Below are 20899 nucleotides of genomic sequence, written 5' to 3' on the forward strand. Positions count from 1 at the left end.
AAACTTGAAAGTATTTCAGATATCGCAGTATCAGACCAGATAACAGCCACCACATTAGCTGAGCTGGTAAGAATCAAGTCAACAATGGTTTGTACATCATAATTTATTAAAACATATCACCAATTCTCGTGGTTCTCACTTGTAATTGTTCATTTTACCACATCAACCTCAAGTAGAATCATTCTGAAGTACAGAAAACGACATTTATCCATGATTTAGGGAATGATATATTCTCTAACAAACACATTGACATTCACATGGTACTGTTAAATTAATGTCACCCATAACATGTACAGAAAGACACAACTCTAATAGGAAGTTTAGTTATCCCATCTGTGTTTTAACAAGAAAGTGAAGAAGTATTTTAAGTACAGAGGTTAGAATCAAAGTCTTGATGTTAATGGTCGTGTTCCCAATGATTATCCAGATCATTAAGAGATTTGTCATTGTTATATTCTAGTTCCTTCAAGACTAATCTTACGGTAACAGTTTCTTTTTCAAGATGTTTCTTGTACAATTTTCTTCTTAAGGTGGAAATAAGAATAACAGCTTATCCTGCCAAGCTGAAGACACAAGAGGCATAACAAAAAACCAGATTCCTGTAGATGTCCATCCATGGAGACCATCGTACCTCCATAGTAATATTCCCCCCTATAGTCCATCACTTGGTATCATCCTCGTCATGTTTTTCTTCATCAAAAAGTGAGAATGGGTCATGATCTGTAGGGGGTATGGGTTTAGTATGGTGGGATAGAGCCTCTATTTTGGGTATGTTGCCATGCTCGTCAGTAGTTTGATTTTCAGATGACAGGTTCTTGTAGATAGACATAGCCTAAAAGAGAACAGTTTAATTTCCTTATTAATGCTGGCATATCCCCTTTAACGAATGTTTTGTTTGATAAACAAGACACTGATTACATGTTCATATGTATAACAAGAGTAGAGAGGGGCAAAATGAAAATATGGCCATTTTTTGAACATTTTCTTCAGGTTGATTATGTAGATATGACAGGAATTATATAACACAACCAATATGATATTTAAGAGTATGACGTTTCAGTTACTACACTGTCAACTTCATCAGACTTATGACTAATGTGAAGCGTACTAGCTAGCACTGACATATGTAGTTTGATCGGTCGAGTCTATTTTATCTAGGACGCTACATACATCAGTACTACTATGCTTCACATTTGTCATTAGTCTAATGAAGATGACAGTGTAGTGTTGAAACATCACACTCTTAAATATCATACTGGATGTGTTATATATAACTTCTATCATACATGACTTACGCCCATTCAATACCGTCTGAGTGGTTTAAGGTAGCATGCTTTAACCATCACCTGTACTTTCACTACAAAGTCAATGCTATAATTTTCTATAGTTTGAGGAATAAACAAATCAAACACTTGAACAAGTGCAATCAATGATTGTGAAAGCTCACCAGCGGCAGCAATCACACTATGCATTCATTTTTTATGTATGTATAAACATGTCATTTTGAAATTGTATGTCACATAATATCGCCCCTAGACCTGTAATGGATGTATAAACCAAATAAGAAGGGTGTGGACTTATAAGCTTTCCAAAACTAACCTCGAAAATCTTTAAAGTGGGTTTTTGTGTCAAAAAAAGTAAGTCCACTAAATGGTAAAATGCCAAAAAAATCACAATTTTTTCTGCATGATTTCGCCATAAAATCACTCCTGGATCTCTAATGAATGCATAAACCAAATTAGAAAGGTGATAGGTATATATTTTTGGACTTATCCCCAAAACTTTAAAGTGAGTTTTGGTGCCAAAAAAGTAAAGTCCAAGTTAAGTCCACAAAATGGTTTAAATGTGAAAAAATCACAATCACAAGATTTTGCCATAGCATCACTCCTACACCTCTAATGAATGTATAAACAAGTTTAGAAGGGCATGAGGTGTATACTTTTGGACTTACAAGTTTTCCAAAAACGTACTCCAAAACCTTTAAAGTTTTGGGGTGGGACGCCAACGCCGACACCCACCAACGTGGACGCTGACGCGGACGCTGGGGTGACAGCATTAGCTCTCGGTTACTCGTAACCGGTGAGCTAATAAACAAAAGAGAATACCTTTTGCAAAAATTAAGAAATCAAAATGCCTTTCAGGGAAACACAACTTTATATCCTGATTATAAAACCTACCAAGTTTCAAAGAAATTGATAAAAAAATGTAGGAGCTGTACAAAAATGAAAACCAGAAAAAACAAAGGGCAATAACTTTTGCAAAATCATTTGAATCAAAATGCCTCTCAGAGATACAAAACTATATATCATGGTTGTAGAGCCTACCAAGTTTCAAAATGATCAGTCAACAAATGGAGATCTTCGAACATACAAAAGTTTACATCTGACAGCCGACACCATACCGTTAATACTTCCCGTCAAAGATGGCCATATAAAAATTCTTGATTGACAGATACCTTCTAACTATAATAATCGATAAACAAATTAATCAATAAATACAAAATAAACAGCCATACTTCGTTGTGTTGTCAGGGGAAGGTCATGTTTGGAATGAGGCAGTGCTATGAAGTAGTGTTGAGTTCTGTTAAAAGTATGGATTTAAAAAAACAAACTAATTGTATACCAATTGTCTGCTAAATAATAACTGACTAAGCCGAGGTACCTGTAGGTAGATGTTTAACTTACCTGAGCTACCATACCGGAAACATCCCCAGTATTAGCAGGCAGGATGACCGTGTTACCAGTTTTGGCCAGATTACTGAAGGCTGCTACATACTGTTCCGCTACATTGTATGATACTGCATTCTTGCCATTCTAAATTAAAACAAGGGCATCAAAACTAAAAAAGTTTTTTCTATTATTTTTTTTCTGAAGAAATTAACCTATTGACATAAGCCCTAGAATTATAACATAAAATCATCATGTGTACTTTCTTCTGTAGTTAGGGGCCTTCAAATTATTTTGTGGTTACAAACTTTCATGGTTAGTCCATGGAACAATAATTTAACAATGATTTATACAATATCTATCATATTTACTTTTCGTGTACATAGCAACCATAAAAACAAATACAAACATTTTATTTCATACAATATATCTTCATAATCTTACTGATATAGATCACCGAAGACCAGGGGGACATTTTGTCCATCATTCATTTTGTGCCAATCTTTTTAAAAGACATTTCATGATCTATGATAAAGCTGTTTTAAACAATGTTTTCCTTTTTTTATTTGCATCAGATATTAATATTTCTACTAGCAGCCATCAAATAAGACAAAAATATCCAAATGACAATTATAATGTCAGCGACACTGTTCATATTTATCCTGTGAAAGTGAGGTTTACCTGTTGACCGATCGCCGTGGATACCACTCTTATAGCTTCAGCTTTAGCGTTTGCTTTAGCTTTCAAAGCCTCAGCCTCACCTGTAAGTAAACACAGACATATACAACAATACACAGCAAAACCTCGAACTAAAGAGGAAAACCTGGCATACCTGAATCCCTCACATCTAACTTTCAATCATCCTAAATCATCCTACATGAAGGCATAGTGTATAGTAAACGTAGCCATGTAACAGCTGATTTTAATCAGATTGCAAATTTTGTGTCCCCATAGCAATGTTAAGATGTGACATTCAAATGTATTATTACAATACTATGAATAAAGGGATCATTAAAGCATAACATTTTTTTAAGATCTAAAAATGCTCAAAATTGATAGTCACCTGACCACACAACTGGGTTTTAATTCAAATGTTGGACATTATAAAATTAGAAGTGACAGGTTCCAAAATCAGCAGCATGTAAAAACAGCATGCACTGGGAGCTGGAGGCAAAAAGATTACTGTAATGCTGACAAAGTTTAGCAACATGTTTCTATGTACATTTAGTTACCCTGAAAAGTGTTGATTTCTGTAATTACCCTGACAAGTGTTGATTTCTGTAATTACCATGAGAAGTGTTGATTTCCGTAATAACACTGGGAAGTGTTGATCTCTGTACTGACCATGAGAAGTGTTGATTTCTGTACTTCCACTGAAAATTGTTGATTTCCGTAATTACCCTGACAAGTGTTGATTTCTGTACTAACCATGAGAAGTGTTGATTTCTGTACTAACCACTGAAAAGTGTTGATTTCTGTACTAACCACGAGAAGTGTTGATCTCTGTACTTCCACTGAAAAGTGTTGATTTCTGTACTAACCATGAGAAGTGTTAATCTCTGTACTTACCCTGAGAAGTAATGATTTCTGTACTTCCACTGAAAAGTGTACTGACCATATTATAAAGAAGTGTTGATTTCTGTACTGACCATAAGAAGTGTTGATTTCTGTACTGACCATGAGAAGTGTTGATTTCTGTACTTCCACTGAAAAGTGTTGATTTCTGTACTAACCACGAGAAGTGTTGATCTCTGTACTTCCACTGAAAAGTGTTGATTTCTGTACTTCCACTGAAAAGTGTTGATTTCCGTAATTACCCTGAGAAGTGTTGATCTCTGTACTGACCATGAGAAGTGTTGATCTCTGTACTTCCACTGAAAAGTGTTGATTTCTGTACTAACCCTGAGCTAGGTTTATATCTGTACTTACCCTGAGCTGTGTTGATTTGTTCTATTTTGAAGGCTTCTGATTTTAATATCTTTGCCTGTTTTTGACCCTCTGCTATGTTGATTTCTGACTGCTTTACACCTAAGAATCAGACACATATAATATACAGTGTTATAAATGGGAATACAAATCAAAAGGTTCATCAGGCCTGTATCACTCACCTATGACCAGATTGTAATGATATATTTAACATCTCTGACCTCCAGAGCTGGTCAAGGTCATTTCTTTGAACAGACTTGAGACCTTACTCCGGTAATTTCAGACCTTAAGATTGACTTTATCCTTGAAATCGAGCACCTTAACAGGGCATTTGAACAATGGTGATGATTTACCAGGATATTTGGACAATGGTGATAATTTACCAGGGTATTTGAACCAGGGTGATAATTTACCAGCCTTGAGGGTATTTGAACAATGGTGATAATTTACCAGGGTATTTGAACAATGGTGATAATTTACCAGGGTATTTGAACAATGGTGATAATTTACCAGGGTATTTGAACCAGGGTGATATTTTACCAGGGTATTTGAACAATGGTGATAATTTACCAGGGTATTTGAACCAGGGTGATAATTTACCAGGGTATTTGAACAATAGTGATTATTTACCAGGGTATATAAACAATGGTGATAATTTACCAGGGTATTTGAACCAGGGTGATAATTTACCAGGGTATTTAAACAATGGTTATAATTTACCAGGGTATATAAACAATGGTGATAATTTACCAGGGTATATAAACAATGGTGATAATTTACCAGGGTATATAAACAATGGTGATAATTTACCAGGGTATTTGAACCAGGGTGATAATTTACCAGGGTATTTAAACAATGGTTATTATTTACCAGGGTATTTGAACAATGGTGATAATTTGCCAGCATGACTGTTCTCTGTACATAGTCAGTCAAGCATACTGAGTGGAATGCATAGACAATGAATTTACCTTCTGATTCTAAAATAGCAGCCCGTTTTTTTCTCTCAGCTTCTACCATCATCTGCATAGCTTCTTGGATCTTAGTCGGTGGCTTGATATCTCCTGTTAACAAAAGAGCACCATTCTCTTTAACATTGAGGACCATATAGATTTCACCAACAAAACACCTGTCACTAACAATACACATTCTGGTCACCAACAATACACCTGTCACTAACAATACACCTGTCACTAACAATACACCTGTCACCTACAATACACCTGTCACTAACAATACACCTGTCACCAACAATACACCTGTCACCTACAATACACCTGTCACTAACAATACACCTGTCACCTACAATACACCTGTCACTTACAATACACCTGTCGCCTACAATACACATTCTGGTCACCAACAATACACCTGTCACTAACAATACACATTCTGGTCACCAACAATACACCTGTCACCTACTACACACATGTCATCAACAATACACCTGTCACCAACAATACACCTGTTACCAACAATACACCTGTCACCTACAATACACCTGTCACCTACAATTCACCTGTCACTAACAATACACCTGTCACCAACAATACACCTGTCACCTACAATACACCTGTCACTAACAATACACCTGTCACCTACAATACACCTGTCACTTACAATACACCTGTCGCCTACAATACACATTCTGGTCACCAACAAAACACCTGTCACTAACAATACACATTCTGGTCACCAACAATACACCTGTCACCTACTACACACATGTCATCAACAATACACCTGTCAGCAACAATACACCTGTCACCAACAATACACCTGTCACCAACAATACACCTGTCACCAACAATACACCTGTCACCTACAATACACCTGTCACCTACAATTCACCTGTCACTAACAATACACCTGTCACCTACAATACACCTGTCACCTACAATTCACCTGTCACCAACAATACACCTAAGTTTGCAATATAAAGGAATATGTAGACAAATTATTTGAAATATTATGATGTGTATTACTTTTACTTACTGATTTCATAACGTAGACACTTGATTCCCCAGTCCTCGGCAGCTTTGTTGATAGCAGCTGTAATACAAAACCATCAGTTGTTAAATAAATAACAGGATAGTTGATGATCAATAATGATATAAGTTCAACAGAGTGAGTTTATTCTCAAGGAGATAGTGATTTCTACTGACAGGTATATAAGACTTTACAGTCTTGTTACTTAACCCATCTTCTAGCCTCCTGTTACACGTAGTATACAGTCAGTAAATTTGGGGATATATTCTCTTATTAAACATTACTTATTCGTTTGAAAATCATCAGTGAACTTTTTTATAGAAGTAGTCTAAAACTTCACTTTGAACGTGTGGAAATTCCAAAAAGTTTTACAATTATGCTGTGATGCACTTAGAATGTGTAAATTGTGTGACCTTGTGATATTTAGCTGCTCCTCCCTCCCATGTTATTTAGGGATTTCACAGAGAATGCTATTGTGTTGACATCCCCCTCCCCTGCTGACCACAAAGGGTATGTTGTGTTATATGTTGAACCCTACTGAGCATGTTATTTATTGCCCAGGTTATTGAACTGCAAGTGTGGCCCTTGAATCTCCATGATATTCCCATTTTACTGTACTTGATGGATATATCTTTTTTACACTTGATGGATATATCTTTTTTACACTTGATGGATATATCTTTTTGAGGGACAGAAAAACATCTTGCATGCTACTATAACTATTTTATAAACATATTTAACAGAAACCAGCATAAGTCACAAGTCATGTAACAATATATGTTAACCTCACTGAGAAAGTTGTGTATACCTCACTGAGAATGTTTTCTATTAACCCACTGACAATGTTGTTTGTTGGCCCTTTTATTGACCCACTGATAATGTTGTTTGTTGACTGACTAAGAATGTTTTCTTTTGACCGACTGAGAATGTTGTTTATTGACCCATCAATGTTGTTTGTTGACTGACTAAGAATGTTTTCTTTTGACCGACTGAGAATGTTGTTTATTGACCCACCAATGTTGTTTGTTGATCGACTAAGAATGTTTTCTTTTGACCGACTGAGAATGTTGTTTATTGACCCACCAATGTTGTTTGTTGATCGACTAAGAATGTTTTCTTTTGACCGACTGAGAATGATGTTTATTGACCCACCAATGTTGTTTATTGACCCCTCGCCCTCCAGTGAGCATGCGGTTTGTTGAACTTACTGAAAATAATTCACTTACAAACAATGGCTACATTAAGTGACTCTCTTTCTCTGAAGATCTCGTCCAGAGAAATTTTACCAATTTCTGACCTCATAGTGGTCTGTGCTAATTGTGTGACAGCAAACTCTACATCTTCTACACCATAACTGGCCTGTAAGACAAATTATATAACAATCATATGACATCCATATTTTGCGACTTAGACAATAAATTGTTACATTTCCTTTAAGCAAACATTTCAATAAGAGAAATACATTGAACACTGTTTAGAAATCATATTGATTTTTTTGTTAATATAATGGGGATACTTTTGAACTGGTCATACTTTTTGATCACAAAATAATCCAGACTCCAGATGAAATATATAGGACCTATCATTTTGACATTTTCTTTGACTGGTAAGAATGTTAATATTAAAAAGTTGTTGTGATACATCTACAACACACAATGCTTTAATTTACCTTATAAGGATCCATTACTCTCACATACAACACACCATCCAAACTTAATAACACATTATCTGGAAAACAAAAAGATAAAATTGATTTATAAGCAAATTTACTTTGCCATCAACAAATGTAAAAAAAGTTGTTTTTTTCAATCCATTGATATTTAATTTTACTTGTTCTGGTTTAAAATGAAAAAATAACAAAACCTACTTTAATGGGCCGACTTTAATCACTTAATCATGAATATCTGGTTTTGCTAGTTACAAGTACTTCAAAAAGTATCGATGCCTGTACAAGGTCATATGGTTATTTACAGATAGATTTCCTACCAAGCAATTGATATATCATAAGAATTTATGAATCCTAAAGCTAGCGAAGTCCACTTATTTGAAAAAAAAAACAAGCTAATGTTGTATTCCAGATAGTTACAGGAAAATTAACGGGACCCTGCTATTTTCTTTAGTGTTAAAACATCATTAAGTCAGACTTTCGTGGAATATTTTATGTACATACCTACAGTAATAGCCGACTGCTTCGGAACTTCAATAGGCATTTCTTTGAGAATTTGAACATGTTTGATTGTGTCTATTACAGGAATGAGTATATTTAGCCCCTGAAAACAGAAACAAGAAGTCTCAGAGGGATTCACATAGATGATCTTAATTGGACCTACATTTTTTAATTGTATGTCAGACTGATCTTTTCTCATATTTACCCTTGATAGCTCTTACTCCAGAAAATTTGAAAACAAGGGGAACCTAAATATGAAATCGTAAGAACCATCCATCTAGAACTTTCTGAAATAGCAATAACAATTTCAACCAATACTTGAGACAAAGCAGAACCTACACATAAATTTTCACAACTTTAAAGACCCATAAAGAAACAGAAATTCCAAGATGGTTGCCTGTTGGTAATTCTGTTAATTGATCAATCTAATACTGATGGAGTGCAATTTAAATAGCCTGAAGATGGCAGGGTAATAAATGTAAATACAGTTGAATGACTAGCATTATACATCCTAGGATTCTGGCATAATATATCTCCTGGTTACATAACCCTAAGTGACCTTTGACCCCCTTACCCAGGACTCAGAAAATCAATAGGGTTTATCTTCCCATAAAAGAAAACCAGTCTGCCCATTTTGTTTATATTTGATTGCAGACCCTTTGTATAACTCAGAGTAACATTGACCTTTGAACCCCGACTGAAAATCTAATTGTTCATTCTCCTGCAACAGGGGACAAGTATGCAATGTTTGATTGTCCTCCCAAAGTTTGGTTTGTTTGTTTTTGTTTAACGTCCTATTAACAGCCAGGGTCATTTAAGGACGTGCCAGGTTTTGGAGGTGGAGGAAAGCCGGAGTACCCGGAGAAAAACCACCGGCCTACGGTCAGTACCTGGCAACTGCCCCACTTAGGTCCTCCAAAGAACAGTTTTCTCTGCACTAGTAACTAATAGCATTTTACGGACCAAAATTACCTTGATTTTGAGTTTGACTGTGAACATCAGTTGGTTCTATCCTCTTATGGAAAATCCAGAAATGTGAATAATTGGATATCAGGTTTAACTAATTGTCTAAAGGCTTAATACATGTATATATAAACAAGAGAGTCTGAGACATCCAACGTTAACCTGTCACTTTAACAAGAGAGTCTTTGAGACACCTGTTGCTGTGGATATGTGCAAATGATATTTTTACCTACCGGTGTCAAAGTTTTATAGAATTTTCCAAAACGTTCTACAATCCATGCCTCTTGTTGGGGAACGAAGATCACTCCTAAGTTATTCCTTGCCCCTCGAAATCTCTTTTGCTGGTGATATACATCACGAGATATTAGGCGTACCTTTAAAAGATAATTAATGCACAGAAGATGAACATTCTCTTTCCTACAGTTAGTATTTCAAGAATGTTAGAAAAAACAAAACAAAACAATGATAAATATCTATTTCTAAAAGCACACCAAACTAATTATACTTAAAATTACACTAAGAATATATATGCAATATAAACAAATCTGTAAATGAATCTATTCTTCAACTTCTACCGCCGTACCGGTACTGCTGAATGGCCGCCATCAGCATGATGATTATATTTTGCCAGTCCTTGGGTGTGTGAATAAAAGGTTAAAAGTCAAAGTTACCTTGATACAGCTGATTTACAAGTAAAAACAAGTAGGAACTACTAGGTATTTATTTTTGAAGCTGAACTTCAAGACTCACAGCAATAGCTGTGCCAGTGGATAAGGCATTCCAATTAGTTACAGTTCTTGGATAAAACTAGTCCCTCCTTGTAGCTGTGTTCAATATGATTGTATCTGTTATGCATGTTACATGTGTTAGTTGTTCTGTCTTGTTCAGGTGGTATCAGTTCATCTGTAAATTCAATATTTACAAGACTCTTTTCCTTCTTTCTTCTAATTATGAGCAGCCAATTCAATTGTCCAGACAAGGTGTAATCAATCTGTTTTATAGTGATCTCCCAGCTGACAAGCTATTACCCACTCTGTTTTTGATTGAGTTCCCAGACAAGGTGTCAACCAACTGTTTTTGAGCGAGTTTCCAGACAAGCTGTTACCCTATGTTTTTGACAATTCTTGATGTTCTCCTCGACTAAGCTCTGTATCATCTCCAGGTAATGTTTGGTTTTTAACACTGGTGTGGGTCCCGTGAGGTATGCATATTCCAGAGTTGGTTGTAATATAAGCTAACATATTAAGCTTTCTCTTTTAAGGAGGCATTTTTAGTGTTGAGCTTCCTCTTTAGGAAGCCATGTAATGGCATTGTTTGCCCAACTGCATATACATATGAGCAATGCATGTGATGTTCTTCCTTTTTTTATATTGATAAGACACATCTTAAATTCATCAGGGTTGAATTTCGTCATCCATTTTCTTCACAATGTGTTCTAGCTAGCTAGCTTGTTCACGTCTTTTTGAAGATGGAACATGTCAGAGTCTGATATACAAATGTATATTGTAAAGCAGGCTGATGTGACATCAGAAATTAACCTTACTCTTGATCGGATGTTTTCTGGCATGTCATTCATGTAAAACAGCAATAAGCTTGGTTAGTTTATTTTGTTTAATGACCTATTAACAGCCAGGGTCATTAAGGATGTGCTAGGCTTTGGAGGTGGAGGAAAGCCTGAGTACCCAGATAAAAACCACCAGCTTACGGTCAGTAACAGACAACTGCCGGCCCCATGTGGGTTTCAAACTCGCGACCCAGAGGTGGATGGTAAGTGTCAGGATACCGTAACCACTCTGCCACCACGGCCCCTACTGAAGCATTGATACGTATGTATATGGGACTCCTGACATGACTCTACATATATGTAGTTTGATTTTTCCTTCTATTACTATGACCTGCTATCTAGTAAAAAGAATTTAATCTGTGTGTTGGTATTCCCTCTCATATTATAATGATCTAGGTAATGGATAGTCCGAATTTTTTGACGATCTTACTACGTAAGGCAGCTTGAAATGCGATATTAACATCAGAACCCTTCGGATTAGGTAATGGATAGCAAAGATTGGCTAATTATACATAACTTTACAGAAGAAAGCAGCTACTTAAATCAATTATTAGGTAATCTGTTTGTTGTCCTGAGTCAATATGTTCTTATATTAGTGATTGATGCATATATCATCTATAAACTAGTAGTATATATTACATTGAGTATAGTTATTTGCCCGAATTTTCACGCCCAGACACTACAGTTGGATATTTTTAAATATAAATTTACATCAAAGACGTTTATATTTGCATGTATCTGACTAGCTGCGATAACGTAGCTCTGGACGACGGACGGACAATTTCTGACAGATGGTCGTCGTCAGAGCTACGATTCCCTCCCATTGCTCGTAATGTAGTAGCGATGCCAAACGTCACCAGGTGGCGCTGGCAACCCTATTTTTAGAAATGGTTGTTTCCCGACCTCACATAAGGTACCCTCGCATTACGTCGATTTGATATATGAAAAAGCCAAAGAAGTTCGAAAGTCAGTGCTATTTTTATTAGGAAACTCCTTACTGATGACGTATTTCACACTTTCTTCGCTGGAACAGAACAGAAAGTAGGTTTACGATACGATTGAAATATTCAAGCGCATGCGATTACCACAAATCCCCCGAATACGCTATAAATTCCCATCTTCCTTAATAATTTGATATGTTTTTAAACAAAATTAAGCTTTTATTATAACCAAGAACATCGTAAAACTTAGGAATAAGGTGTTTGAAGCGACTTGGGTGAGTTCAAGTTCGATAACTCTTGCGGCACAGATTTCGCGCGGAACTGTCAAACTACGCAGTAGGCTACAGCCTGCTATACTGTATTACATCTAATAAACCGTCCAATAGCATAGAAAACAAAAAGATACTACTGTCCTCTCTGAAATAATTGATGCAGATTTCTTTAGTTTTGGAATTACTTTTAAATTTTAAATCAAGTGATAAAACTAAAAGATATAATTCAACCTTCTAAAAGTTCTATTATAATGTTATTAATCAATGTTGAATTTGAATGAGTGAAAATTATTACTGATAGTGATAATAATATATAAATTATAAATGATATAGCACATTTTCTAAAGTATTTTATATTAATCATGAATAATTATAGCACTTCTACTATATTAGTATAATAATTAAACTGTGACTGTGCAATAGCCTAGTTATGAATCATATGTAAACACAGTCACTGTAACTATTGTAATTTTTATTAACATTCTGCACAAAATTCAAAGTTCACAAACTTGTGTTTTGATAATTTGAATTGATATACAAATCAACCCATAAGTAAATGTAGATTGTAGGATAAACATTTCTTCTCAATTACATGGAGTAAATGATTATTATCAATTAATCATGATAATTATATTATATACTTTATATTTACTCCTTAATTTATAATTGGCAAGGTATTAATTATCAAATACATAAATATGGGGCCGTTACAATGTGTTTTCATGTTGTATTTGAAATAATATTTATGGTAATATCCTAAAAAAATATCTGTTGTACAAATGACTTTTTTGAGGATATTGTTTCAAATAAAAAATAATTGCTAAATCAATAGTGGATGAATACTCCCAGGACTTGTTTGGAGATCAAGAGGAAGCTGGACCAAGCTCACAGACAGAGGTAATAATACTAGCAATTTAACATATAAAATTTCAGTATATACCAATGAGTAAATATATGTTTCATAAGCTCATAAATATATTGAACAAAAAAATTATCTGTATAAGATGAGACAAGTACATGGACGTAAATCTGAACATTTCAAAATTAAACCCTGAAGCAAAAATCTTGTGTGAACACCAACCATGTCCAATATTGTTTTTTTTCATATGTACAGGTTATTCCAGTAGAAAGTGATTCAGACTCCACCCAACCACCAGACAGTGGAGAGTACGAGTCATATTATGAGTGGGAGCCTGTAACCCCACCAACCCCACCAAGGAAAAAAGTAAGAAAACCATCTTACAGTAATCAGTCGTCAATTTATTTTCAAGAGTTCTTTAAATTCATTTGTTTTGTAAAAATCACAGGTCCCATTACGTTCAATTTAAGTAATGTACTTTCAGACATTTTAGGAGTCCAATGAAAAGTACTGGATGTGTTTATTGAATTATCACTGAATTAAAATCTTGGATTAACTGTATTCCTATTTGCATTAATATAATTGTTGTCATAGTTACTGACATCCAGAATATAATTGAAATCCAATAAAGTGAGACTAATTAATTATGAGTCTGATGTCATGACATCCAGTTGATTAATTTAACATTCCTTTTTTTTTTTTTTACTTTTCGAACAGGCTAGATCTTCACATACAGAAGTGCCAGCGGAAACCTGCTCTGAAGATCCTAGCCAGAGTCTCCTGCGTCGAAAGGCCAAAAAAGGCAAGTCAATCCTAACCCAAACTGTATTGACAGGTCCTGTTTTTACATCTTCCGACTCATTGATATATGGACCACTAACATCATACCACTCGTGTACGAAAATAGAACACAGAGAAAAATCAACACAAACTGTTGTTTTCGGTCCAGTTGTTATTAAGTCCAAAAACATTTATATTGATTAATTATTTTAATTATTCATCATGGCATTCTGCAAAGATCTTGGATTTGAACTACAACTAGTATTTTCAGACTCTAAACCATCTGCTACACACCTAACTGTTGGCAGTGTCCTGGAAATCTTCAGCTTTGGAAAATCAAAAAAAATGGAATATAAAAGTATTGTTGAATGTATTGGACAAATTGTGGCTATTAGAGATGTTAACATTCAAGCATGTATTTCAAAAATTCACCGTGCTGCCAGTTCTGACAAAAAGAAAAGGGGAAAGCTGAAAGAAGAATTTAGAAATGAAACATTCATAGTGCCAACAGAGTCCACATCAGCCTCCACCATAGCTTCTACTTCTGGCTGTACCTTAGTCTCTCTACAAATGCCTAGTACAGCAACACTAACAACAGAAACAAAGGAGAAAAAAGTTAACATCTTACAGACACAGTTGAAAGAAAGAAGACTCAAAGTGCAGGAGTTAGTACAATCAAATAAATTATTGAAAAGAAAGTTAGGTAGAAGAGAGTCCAAGAAATGCAGAGAAAGTTTCCAAAGGAAGGTGGAGAAGGAGACAGCGGTTGCTCTGAAAAGTGTGAAGACTGTTCAAAAAGAGCTCAAGGTTAAAACAGCCCTTCTTACGAAAGCCCAGACCAGAAGTAAGAACAATTATTCTTCTCTGATCAACGCGAATCGAAAATTGAAATCATTGGAACACAGAGTAAAGAGTTTGGAAAATGACAAGGAAAAATTAGATGCAATTTTGCGAAAGACAGAGGAAGAAAAGAAAACCATATGCGACAGAAACAAGATTGTCTTAAAAGAAAACAAAGACTTGCATATCTCCAATGATTACATGCAAGGTTTGTTACTGGATGAATGTGACCTTCATGTGTATGATCATCAATCTAACACTTTTACTCCTGAATTAGTTGAATGTGCGATGAACTTAACCAATTTAAAAGTGGCTACGCACAATGTTGGACCTGTTATCAGAGAAGTCTCTTCATTATGTGGGAAGATACCCAACCGTCTCCCATCTCGCACAACTGTAGATAATATGGTTGACAGAAAAGTTTCCCTGTCACAAAAGCAACTTGGAACTGTTCTTTCTGCAAAAGAAGAAACAACATTATATACAGATGAGACTAGAAAACATGGACACACCTATCAAAGCTATTTGATTACAGACAAAGACAAAAATTCGTATCTGCTTGGTCTTCGGGAAATGGAAAACAAAAGTGGGCAGTGTACTCTAGACACAATGAAAGAAATACTGAAAGATATTTCAGACTATTGTTCACATTCAGAGGACAAAGAAGCAGATTGTGAACCTGGACAAACAGTAGGATATCATATATTGAAGAATGTATGTAATACTATGTCTGACCGTGCCAGTACAGAAAAACACTTCAATGTCTTGCTGCAAGAATATAGGAATAAGATTTTACCTGATGTTGTTTACAACTATACAAATTTAACAACACAAGAAAAAGAACTGTGTGGCCAGATGAATAACTTTTTCTGTGGTCTACACCTGTTAGTTGGCATAGCAGATGTGTCTGAAGCATCATTAAAAAAGTTTGAAACAGCATATCTTGATGGAAAACTGATAGGATCAGCACAAAAGCCTGAACTTCAGCGATACCACAAGTCAGAGAGTGGTACTTTGCGACTTTTGCGCACATGCAGCAAAGCCTTTGCGATGGGAGAGGATGAAAAAAATGGTGTGTTTTTGCCATGGAAAACTTATCTTGGAAGCAAAGGAGAAAAGAAAAACCATATTCTGAGGTTCAAACATAACCGCTTCAACATGGTATTCCTAATTGGGCAAGCAGTTTACTACCACTCACAAGACATTCAGGAATTTCTAGGTAATGTTCATGGAACGTCAAATGATCTTCTGAAAGCTGTTTTGCTTGATGCAAAAGAAACCCTGTTTTTAGCTGGTGCCAAGGTTCTTGGCCTCGTTTCCAAGTTCATAACAGCCCCACTGTGGCGCTTGATTGAAGCACCTGGACACATCCTGGACATGAATATGCACTTTGAAACTTTGGTTGACTTTCTCGAAAAAACTTCAACCGATACAGTTTTGGCACAGGAATTTCTTAAAGGGCAGAGTACACCATTCAACTCGGAGGTAGATAGTTCAGATGCTGTACTGGCAAAACTTTTGGCTCCAGATGAACTTGAAACAATAGCACTGCCTCTAGTACAGAGCATGTGTGTCGCAATGAAGGAGTTGTTGAAGAGAATGGTTTCTGAGCATCTTCCAGGAGGGAAATTTTGGAATGTCTCTTCTGCAACAAGATCAGCTGCTGAATCAGCATTAAAACACAACAAATCACCAGAATTTATATTTGGACAATTAGACCATCTCATTTCATACCGGCCTAATGCATCAGTTCTGGCGAATGAAGCATATCTTTTGTATTCATACAACAAAACTAGTGATTGGTTACACAATCTTCCGGACGATGAAAAGAAGAGGGTAATAGAAAGTTCTAGGAAAGAAGGAAGGGAGTTGCGACAGAAATTTAAAGAACGATTAAAAGAGATTGAGCAAAAAAGGTTAGATGCCCAGAAGCGGAAACAACTGGAATTAAAAAGACTTGAGCAGCAAAGGATTCTGAAAGCTGAAAATCTCACAAATGATGTTTGCTTTTATGGACTCTGGCAAAGTGTTAGCCAGATTGAAGAAGGACTTTCAAGATTGAAAGGTGACAAAGGAGAAATGCTTAAGGCATTATATTCCCAGTTAAAATTTCGGAGATATGTTTTAAAACAAAGGCATTCCGACTCCAAAGTTTTTAATATGTCTAGGAAAAAGGCTGATGGTAAATATGAGAAACTGTCTGTGGCCGAACTGAAAGCCAATGTTACTGAACTTATTAAGAGTGCTGCAACTGTGACAACAGATGAGAGGCAAACGAGCGACATACCATTATTGGTCGGCAAGACAATAGATCATGTTTTTGTTGACAACACCTACAGAGGCGTGGTCGTGAGTGTAGTGCCTGGTTTCCCAATGTGGTACAATGTTAAGTACACCAATGATGAGGCAATTTATGCATACAACTTAATTGAAGATTACAGAAATGGTGATGTGAGGATTGTGGTTTCATCTCATTCCAAGTAATTCCAGAGTGTTCAAACTAGAACTGTTTAAGTTTACTGTGTGACTGTATATTTGATTGATTGAAACTGTAGATATTTTTTAGAAATGGACATTGGTTGTAAAAAAGACAAAGACAAGATTTTTTATGTGTAAGGCTTCAGTTAGTTGTGTTCTGAGTTTTATATTTTTGTTCAAATTTGACTGCATGATTTTATCAAATTACAACATCACTGCATGTATTGTCTGTTTCAATTACAGTTGAATCTCGTTATCTCGAACTGGTAAATTCAAAGTACTTTGCTGGTCCTGCATTGAATATTTGAACACATTAATGCAAATAATCTCAAAACCTCTAGCACAGTCCTGCCAACATCGAGAGAACAGGTTTTAACTTTAGTTAGCTGTTATTTATAGAGATCTATTAAGATTGTTTTCTAGTGTCATTCTTGTACAAAACAAAAATACTTGTTTGCATGCATAGTTAATACTTAGATATAATATGAATTATGTAAAAATGGATGTTTCTATATGTGGTACTTTTTCTCTGGTAATTTTTTAAAGTCGGATTATGTCCATGTTGTGTATAATGTTATTGAAAAGAAAAACAAACCACGCCAGAAAATATCATTCATACATAATTGCTGTGTTGTAGAAGAAGATTTTTTATGTGATGTAAGATTTCATTATATCTAACTTGTGTTTGGCTAGAGACCAATAGTCTTTAGATACCGATATGAAAATGTACTAAACTTTTGATATTTGAAATCTTTCTATCACACAAGCAAAAGTCCTGTGTTAAAATCTCTTCATTTTAGACATTTTGTTTGCTTGTTTTGTTTCTTTGTGGAGTTATTTACAATTTTGGCTAAAAGTAATTAATGTAGTTAAAAGTTGAAATGAACATAAGCTTTTATAGATATTGCAGTGTGCTAATTTATACATTTTAAACTAAGGAGTAGGACTAACTGAAATGTGATCCATGTGCTAAATCAGTATCTCACTGAGTTAAAAGATAATCCCACAAATGTATATTATTGATACTGCAAAAGTAAGATCATAAATGTCATTTGTACTGTATTAAATTTGCTGTTTTCTTTTTTTCCAGGATTCTGACTGATAGAGACAGACTGGAATTGGTTTGGGGATTATCTGATGCTGGAAGATTAATAAAGAACAATAGGTAACAATAAAAGCATGAAAAAAAAAACCCCCAAAAAACATCCTTTTTGTCATTTTCATCTGTAAGATGATGAGTATTGAAAGTTCAAAAGATGTATGCAGTGCATATTGTATGTAAACCAACGTGGGGTAATGGCAAAGTGCTGACTGTAGGTTGGTGCTTTTCTCCTGCTGCTCTGGCTTTCCTCCACCTCCAAAACCTGGATTGTCCTTAAATGAACCTGGTTGTTTATAGAAATTAAAACGAAATCAAACCAAAAGAAAACCGTACGTTGTGTGCGAAGTTATGTGAAACTGCATGGTATTTCAAGAATTTTAAGGGGGTACATGTACAAAAACTTTGTTCTTATAGGGGAAACCTATGATTTTCACACAGAACTTGGCTTTGTTTGATTGAGGAGATGCAGAATGACTAATCCTGAAAGTTTTAAGATGATATGATGTATAGATAATATTTTATAGACTTGGGCCCCTTATTTCATATTTTTCAGACATGGCACATTTATACATGCTTGTTTTTCGAAAATTCAAAACTCTTTAACTTCTGAGGTTTTCAAGATATTTCACTCATTTTTTTTTTATTTTGTTCAGAAAAAGCTAACTTTTCAAATTATGGATTGAAAATATTTCTAAAACGTGAAAAAAAAAATCATTTGGCATTGCTAAATGTAGCAAAACAGTGAACCTCGAAAATGCTACAAATAGCGGATATCGTTTAACTTTGGAGTAATAGTTGCTATAATTAAACATTTCTAATACAATTTTGCAATGTTTTAGCCTACCGTCTAATCTAGAAATCTGTAATTCGCATATTCTGATATCATACTGCTCGGAGTTGTCTCCGTGATCCGCCATGATACTTCTCGAAGAACTCTCGCGAGGATTCTAACCCAAATATGGAACCCGTGATCCATATATGGATGAAGCTACTACGATAAATAAATACATAATCAGAGATATTTAACCACTCTTTTGTAACTCTTGTGAAGAAAGCGAATCTTACTTTACGTAATTAAATAATTTCAGAATGAATTGACCTTCCTTACCGAGATATATTACTCCGAATCTGTTTTTCTGTTGAAATCTCGCGGGAAACCTCATTAGCATCAATTTATTTTGATTTCCTTATAAGGAAATTGACCTTTACACTTGTATCAAAGATGGCGGTATGTTTGAACTGATATCTCCGTGTGTCTTGCTCGTTTTGGATTTTACTATTTATTGTCAAACATTTGAAGTAATGTGCAGGTTTGTTGCTTGAATATTCATAATAGATACCAGAATCATCAATTTACATGTGTTTTTTTATCCGAGAAAATTTTTACCACCGCTAATACTGCCCGATGTGAATCACATCGGGGCTTGCTACACTATCGGCAATGGGACGGACTTCATACCCTGCCGGAGAGCAGTGTAGGCAGGGTATGAATATTCGTTCTAGTATCTGACAATGTCTGGTGTAGGGCCACATGTACTTGTGGACATGATTATGATGGGTGTTTTTCGATAAAAATGTTACGTTATAGACAAGTAAATTATTGTTTACAATCGCATGCTTAATTTGTAAAAATATATATATATATATATCGTGCCAACGTACGATATTCATATCATTTTTTTTTTACAAAAAACACAACCAAAAAAAAAACCAAAAAAATCATAACCATGTGGCATGTCCACAAGTATCAACTCAGGCAAGCTTAAGGTGACAGTTCCTTTCGAAATCAATATTGCAATGATATATGGACATGCTGGTAAATTATCGTTTTGGAACTTTCAATAGCAAGTTGGTGTGGACAGTATGCAGGCTATATACTAATATAACAGACTAAGCTTTATCATTATGTGTAGTTTGACAGCATTGGATTTTCATGATCAGCTAATATGACATATTTTGCAGTCGTCTTAAGTGTTTTGTGCAATAACAATCAAATTAAAATCGATTTACCAGTCCGTTCCGTGGTATTCGATGCATCTTGGATGATTTCGACAAAATGAACCTTGTCAATAGACTGACGAAACCTCTGTCGGTGTTATAAAACACCGGAAGTACACACACATACCGGATGTAGTATACTAATAACACTTAGGGTGGCAACGAAGACGGAAACACGGGCACAGCATAGCAAGTGAAGGTTGATGCGGAATTTGAAAAGAACTCATTAAAACTGGTTAATACTACTGAAAAACGACTACAATAATAAATTGGTAGCAAATATTTCACAATGACCGAAATAAATTGTACATTTTAATCAAAAAGGTTAAAAAGAAAATGGTCTACTTATAAACACAG

The 20899-nt window shown here is 35.2% G+C and overlaps 2 protein-coding genes across 3 annotated transcripts; one reads left to right on the forward strand and one right to left on the reverse strand.

The window, feature by feature from the left end:
* Positions 1-87: 87 nt before the first annotated feature.
* Positions 88-20655, reverse strand: LOC117334589 (stomatin-like protein 2, mitochondrial). Its single transcript, XM_033894282.1, has 11 exons — positions 20555-20655; positions 9942-10082; positions 8749-8848; positions 8248-8306; positions 7805-7937; positions 6585-6641; positions 5561-5653; positions 4596-4694; positions 3348-3427; positions 2685-2813; positions 88-832 (listed from the first exon to the last, which is right to left on the reverse strand). The coding sequence occupies exons 1-11, from the start codon at positions 20579-20581 to the stop codon at positions 662-664; spliced, it is 1089 nt and encodes a 362-aa protein (XP_033750173.1). The 5' UTR covers positions 20582-20655; the 3' UTR covers positions 88-661.
* On the forward strand, positions 12177-19188 carry LOC117334590. 2 transcript variants are annotated; one of them, XM_033894284.1, is made up of 5 exons: positions 12184-12313; positions 13318-13382; positions 13600-13710; positions 14062-14146; positions 18533-19188. In XM_033894284.1, coding segments are annotated over exons 1-5 (270 nt in total). In that variant the 5' UTR covers positions 12184-12312; the 3' UTR covers positions 18541-19188. The 2 variants fall into 2 exon arrangements, with proteins under 2 accessions (XP_033750174.1, XP_033750175.1); XM_033894283.1 differs by lacking the exon at positions 18533-19188 and having other exon boundaries at positions 12177-12313; positions 14062-14622.
* Positions 20656-20899: the final 244 nt, after the last annotated feature.

Source organism: Pecten maximus, chromosome 9 (assembly GCF_902652985.1).
Source record: "Pecten maximus chromosome 9, xPecMax1.1, whole genome shotgun sequence".
Classification (NCBI taxonomy): domain Eukaryota; kingdom Metazoa; phylum Mollusca; class Bivalvia; order Pectinida; family Pectinidae; genus Pecten; species Pecten maximus.

Bases quoted from the DNA above. Each gene is read 5' to 3' on its own strand.
- LOC117334590 (XM_033894283.1), top strand. The intron at 13,383-13,599 runs GTAATAATACTA...TCATATGTACAG, and splicing joins GACCAAGCTCACAGACAGAG to GTTATTCCAGTAGAAAGTGA. The intron at 13,711-14,061 runs GTAAGAAAACCA...CTTTTCGAACAG, and splicing joins CAACCCCACCAAGGAAAAAA to GCTAGATCTTCACATACAGA.
- LOC117334589 (XM_033894282.1), bottom strand. From the start codon at position 20,581: ATGCATCGAATACCACGGAACGGACTG. The intron at 7,938-8,247 runs GTAAATTAAAGC...TTTGTCTTACAG, and splicing joins GAGTAATGGATCCTTATAAG to GCCAGTTATGGTGTAGAAGA. The intron at 833-2,684 runs GTAAGTTAAACA...GTTCTCTTTTAG, and splicing joins TTTCCGGTATGGTAGCTCAG to GCTATGTCTATCTACAAGAA.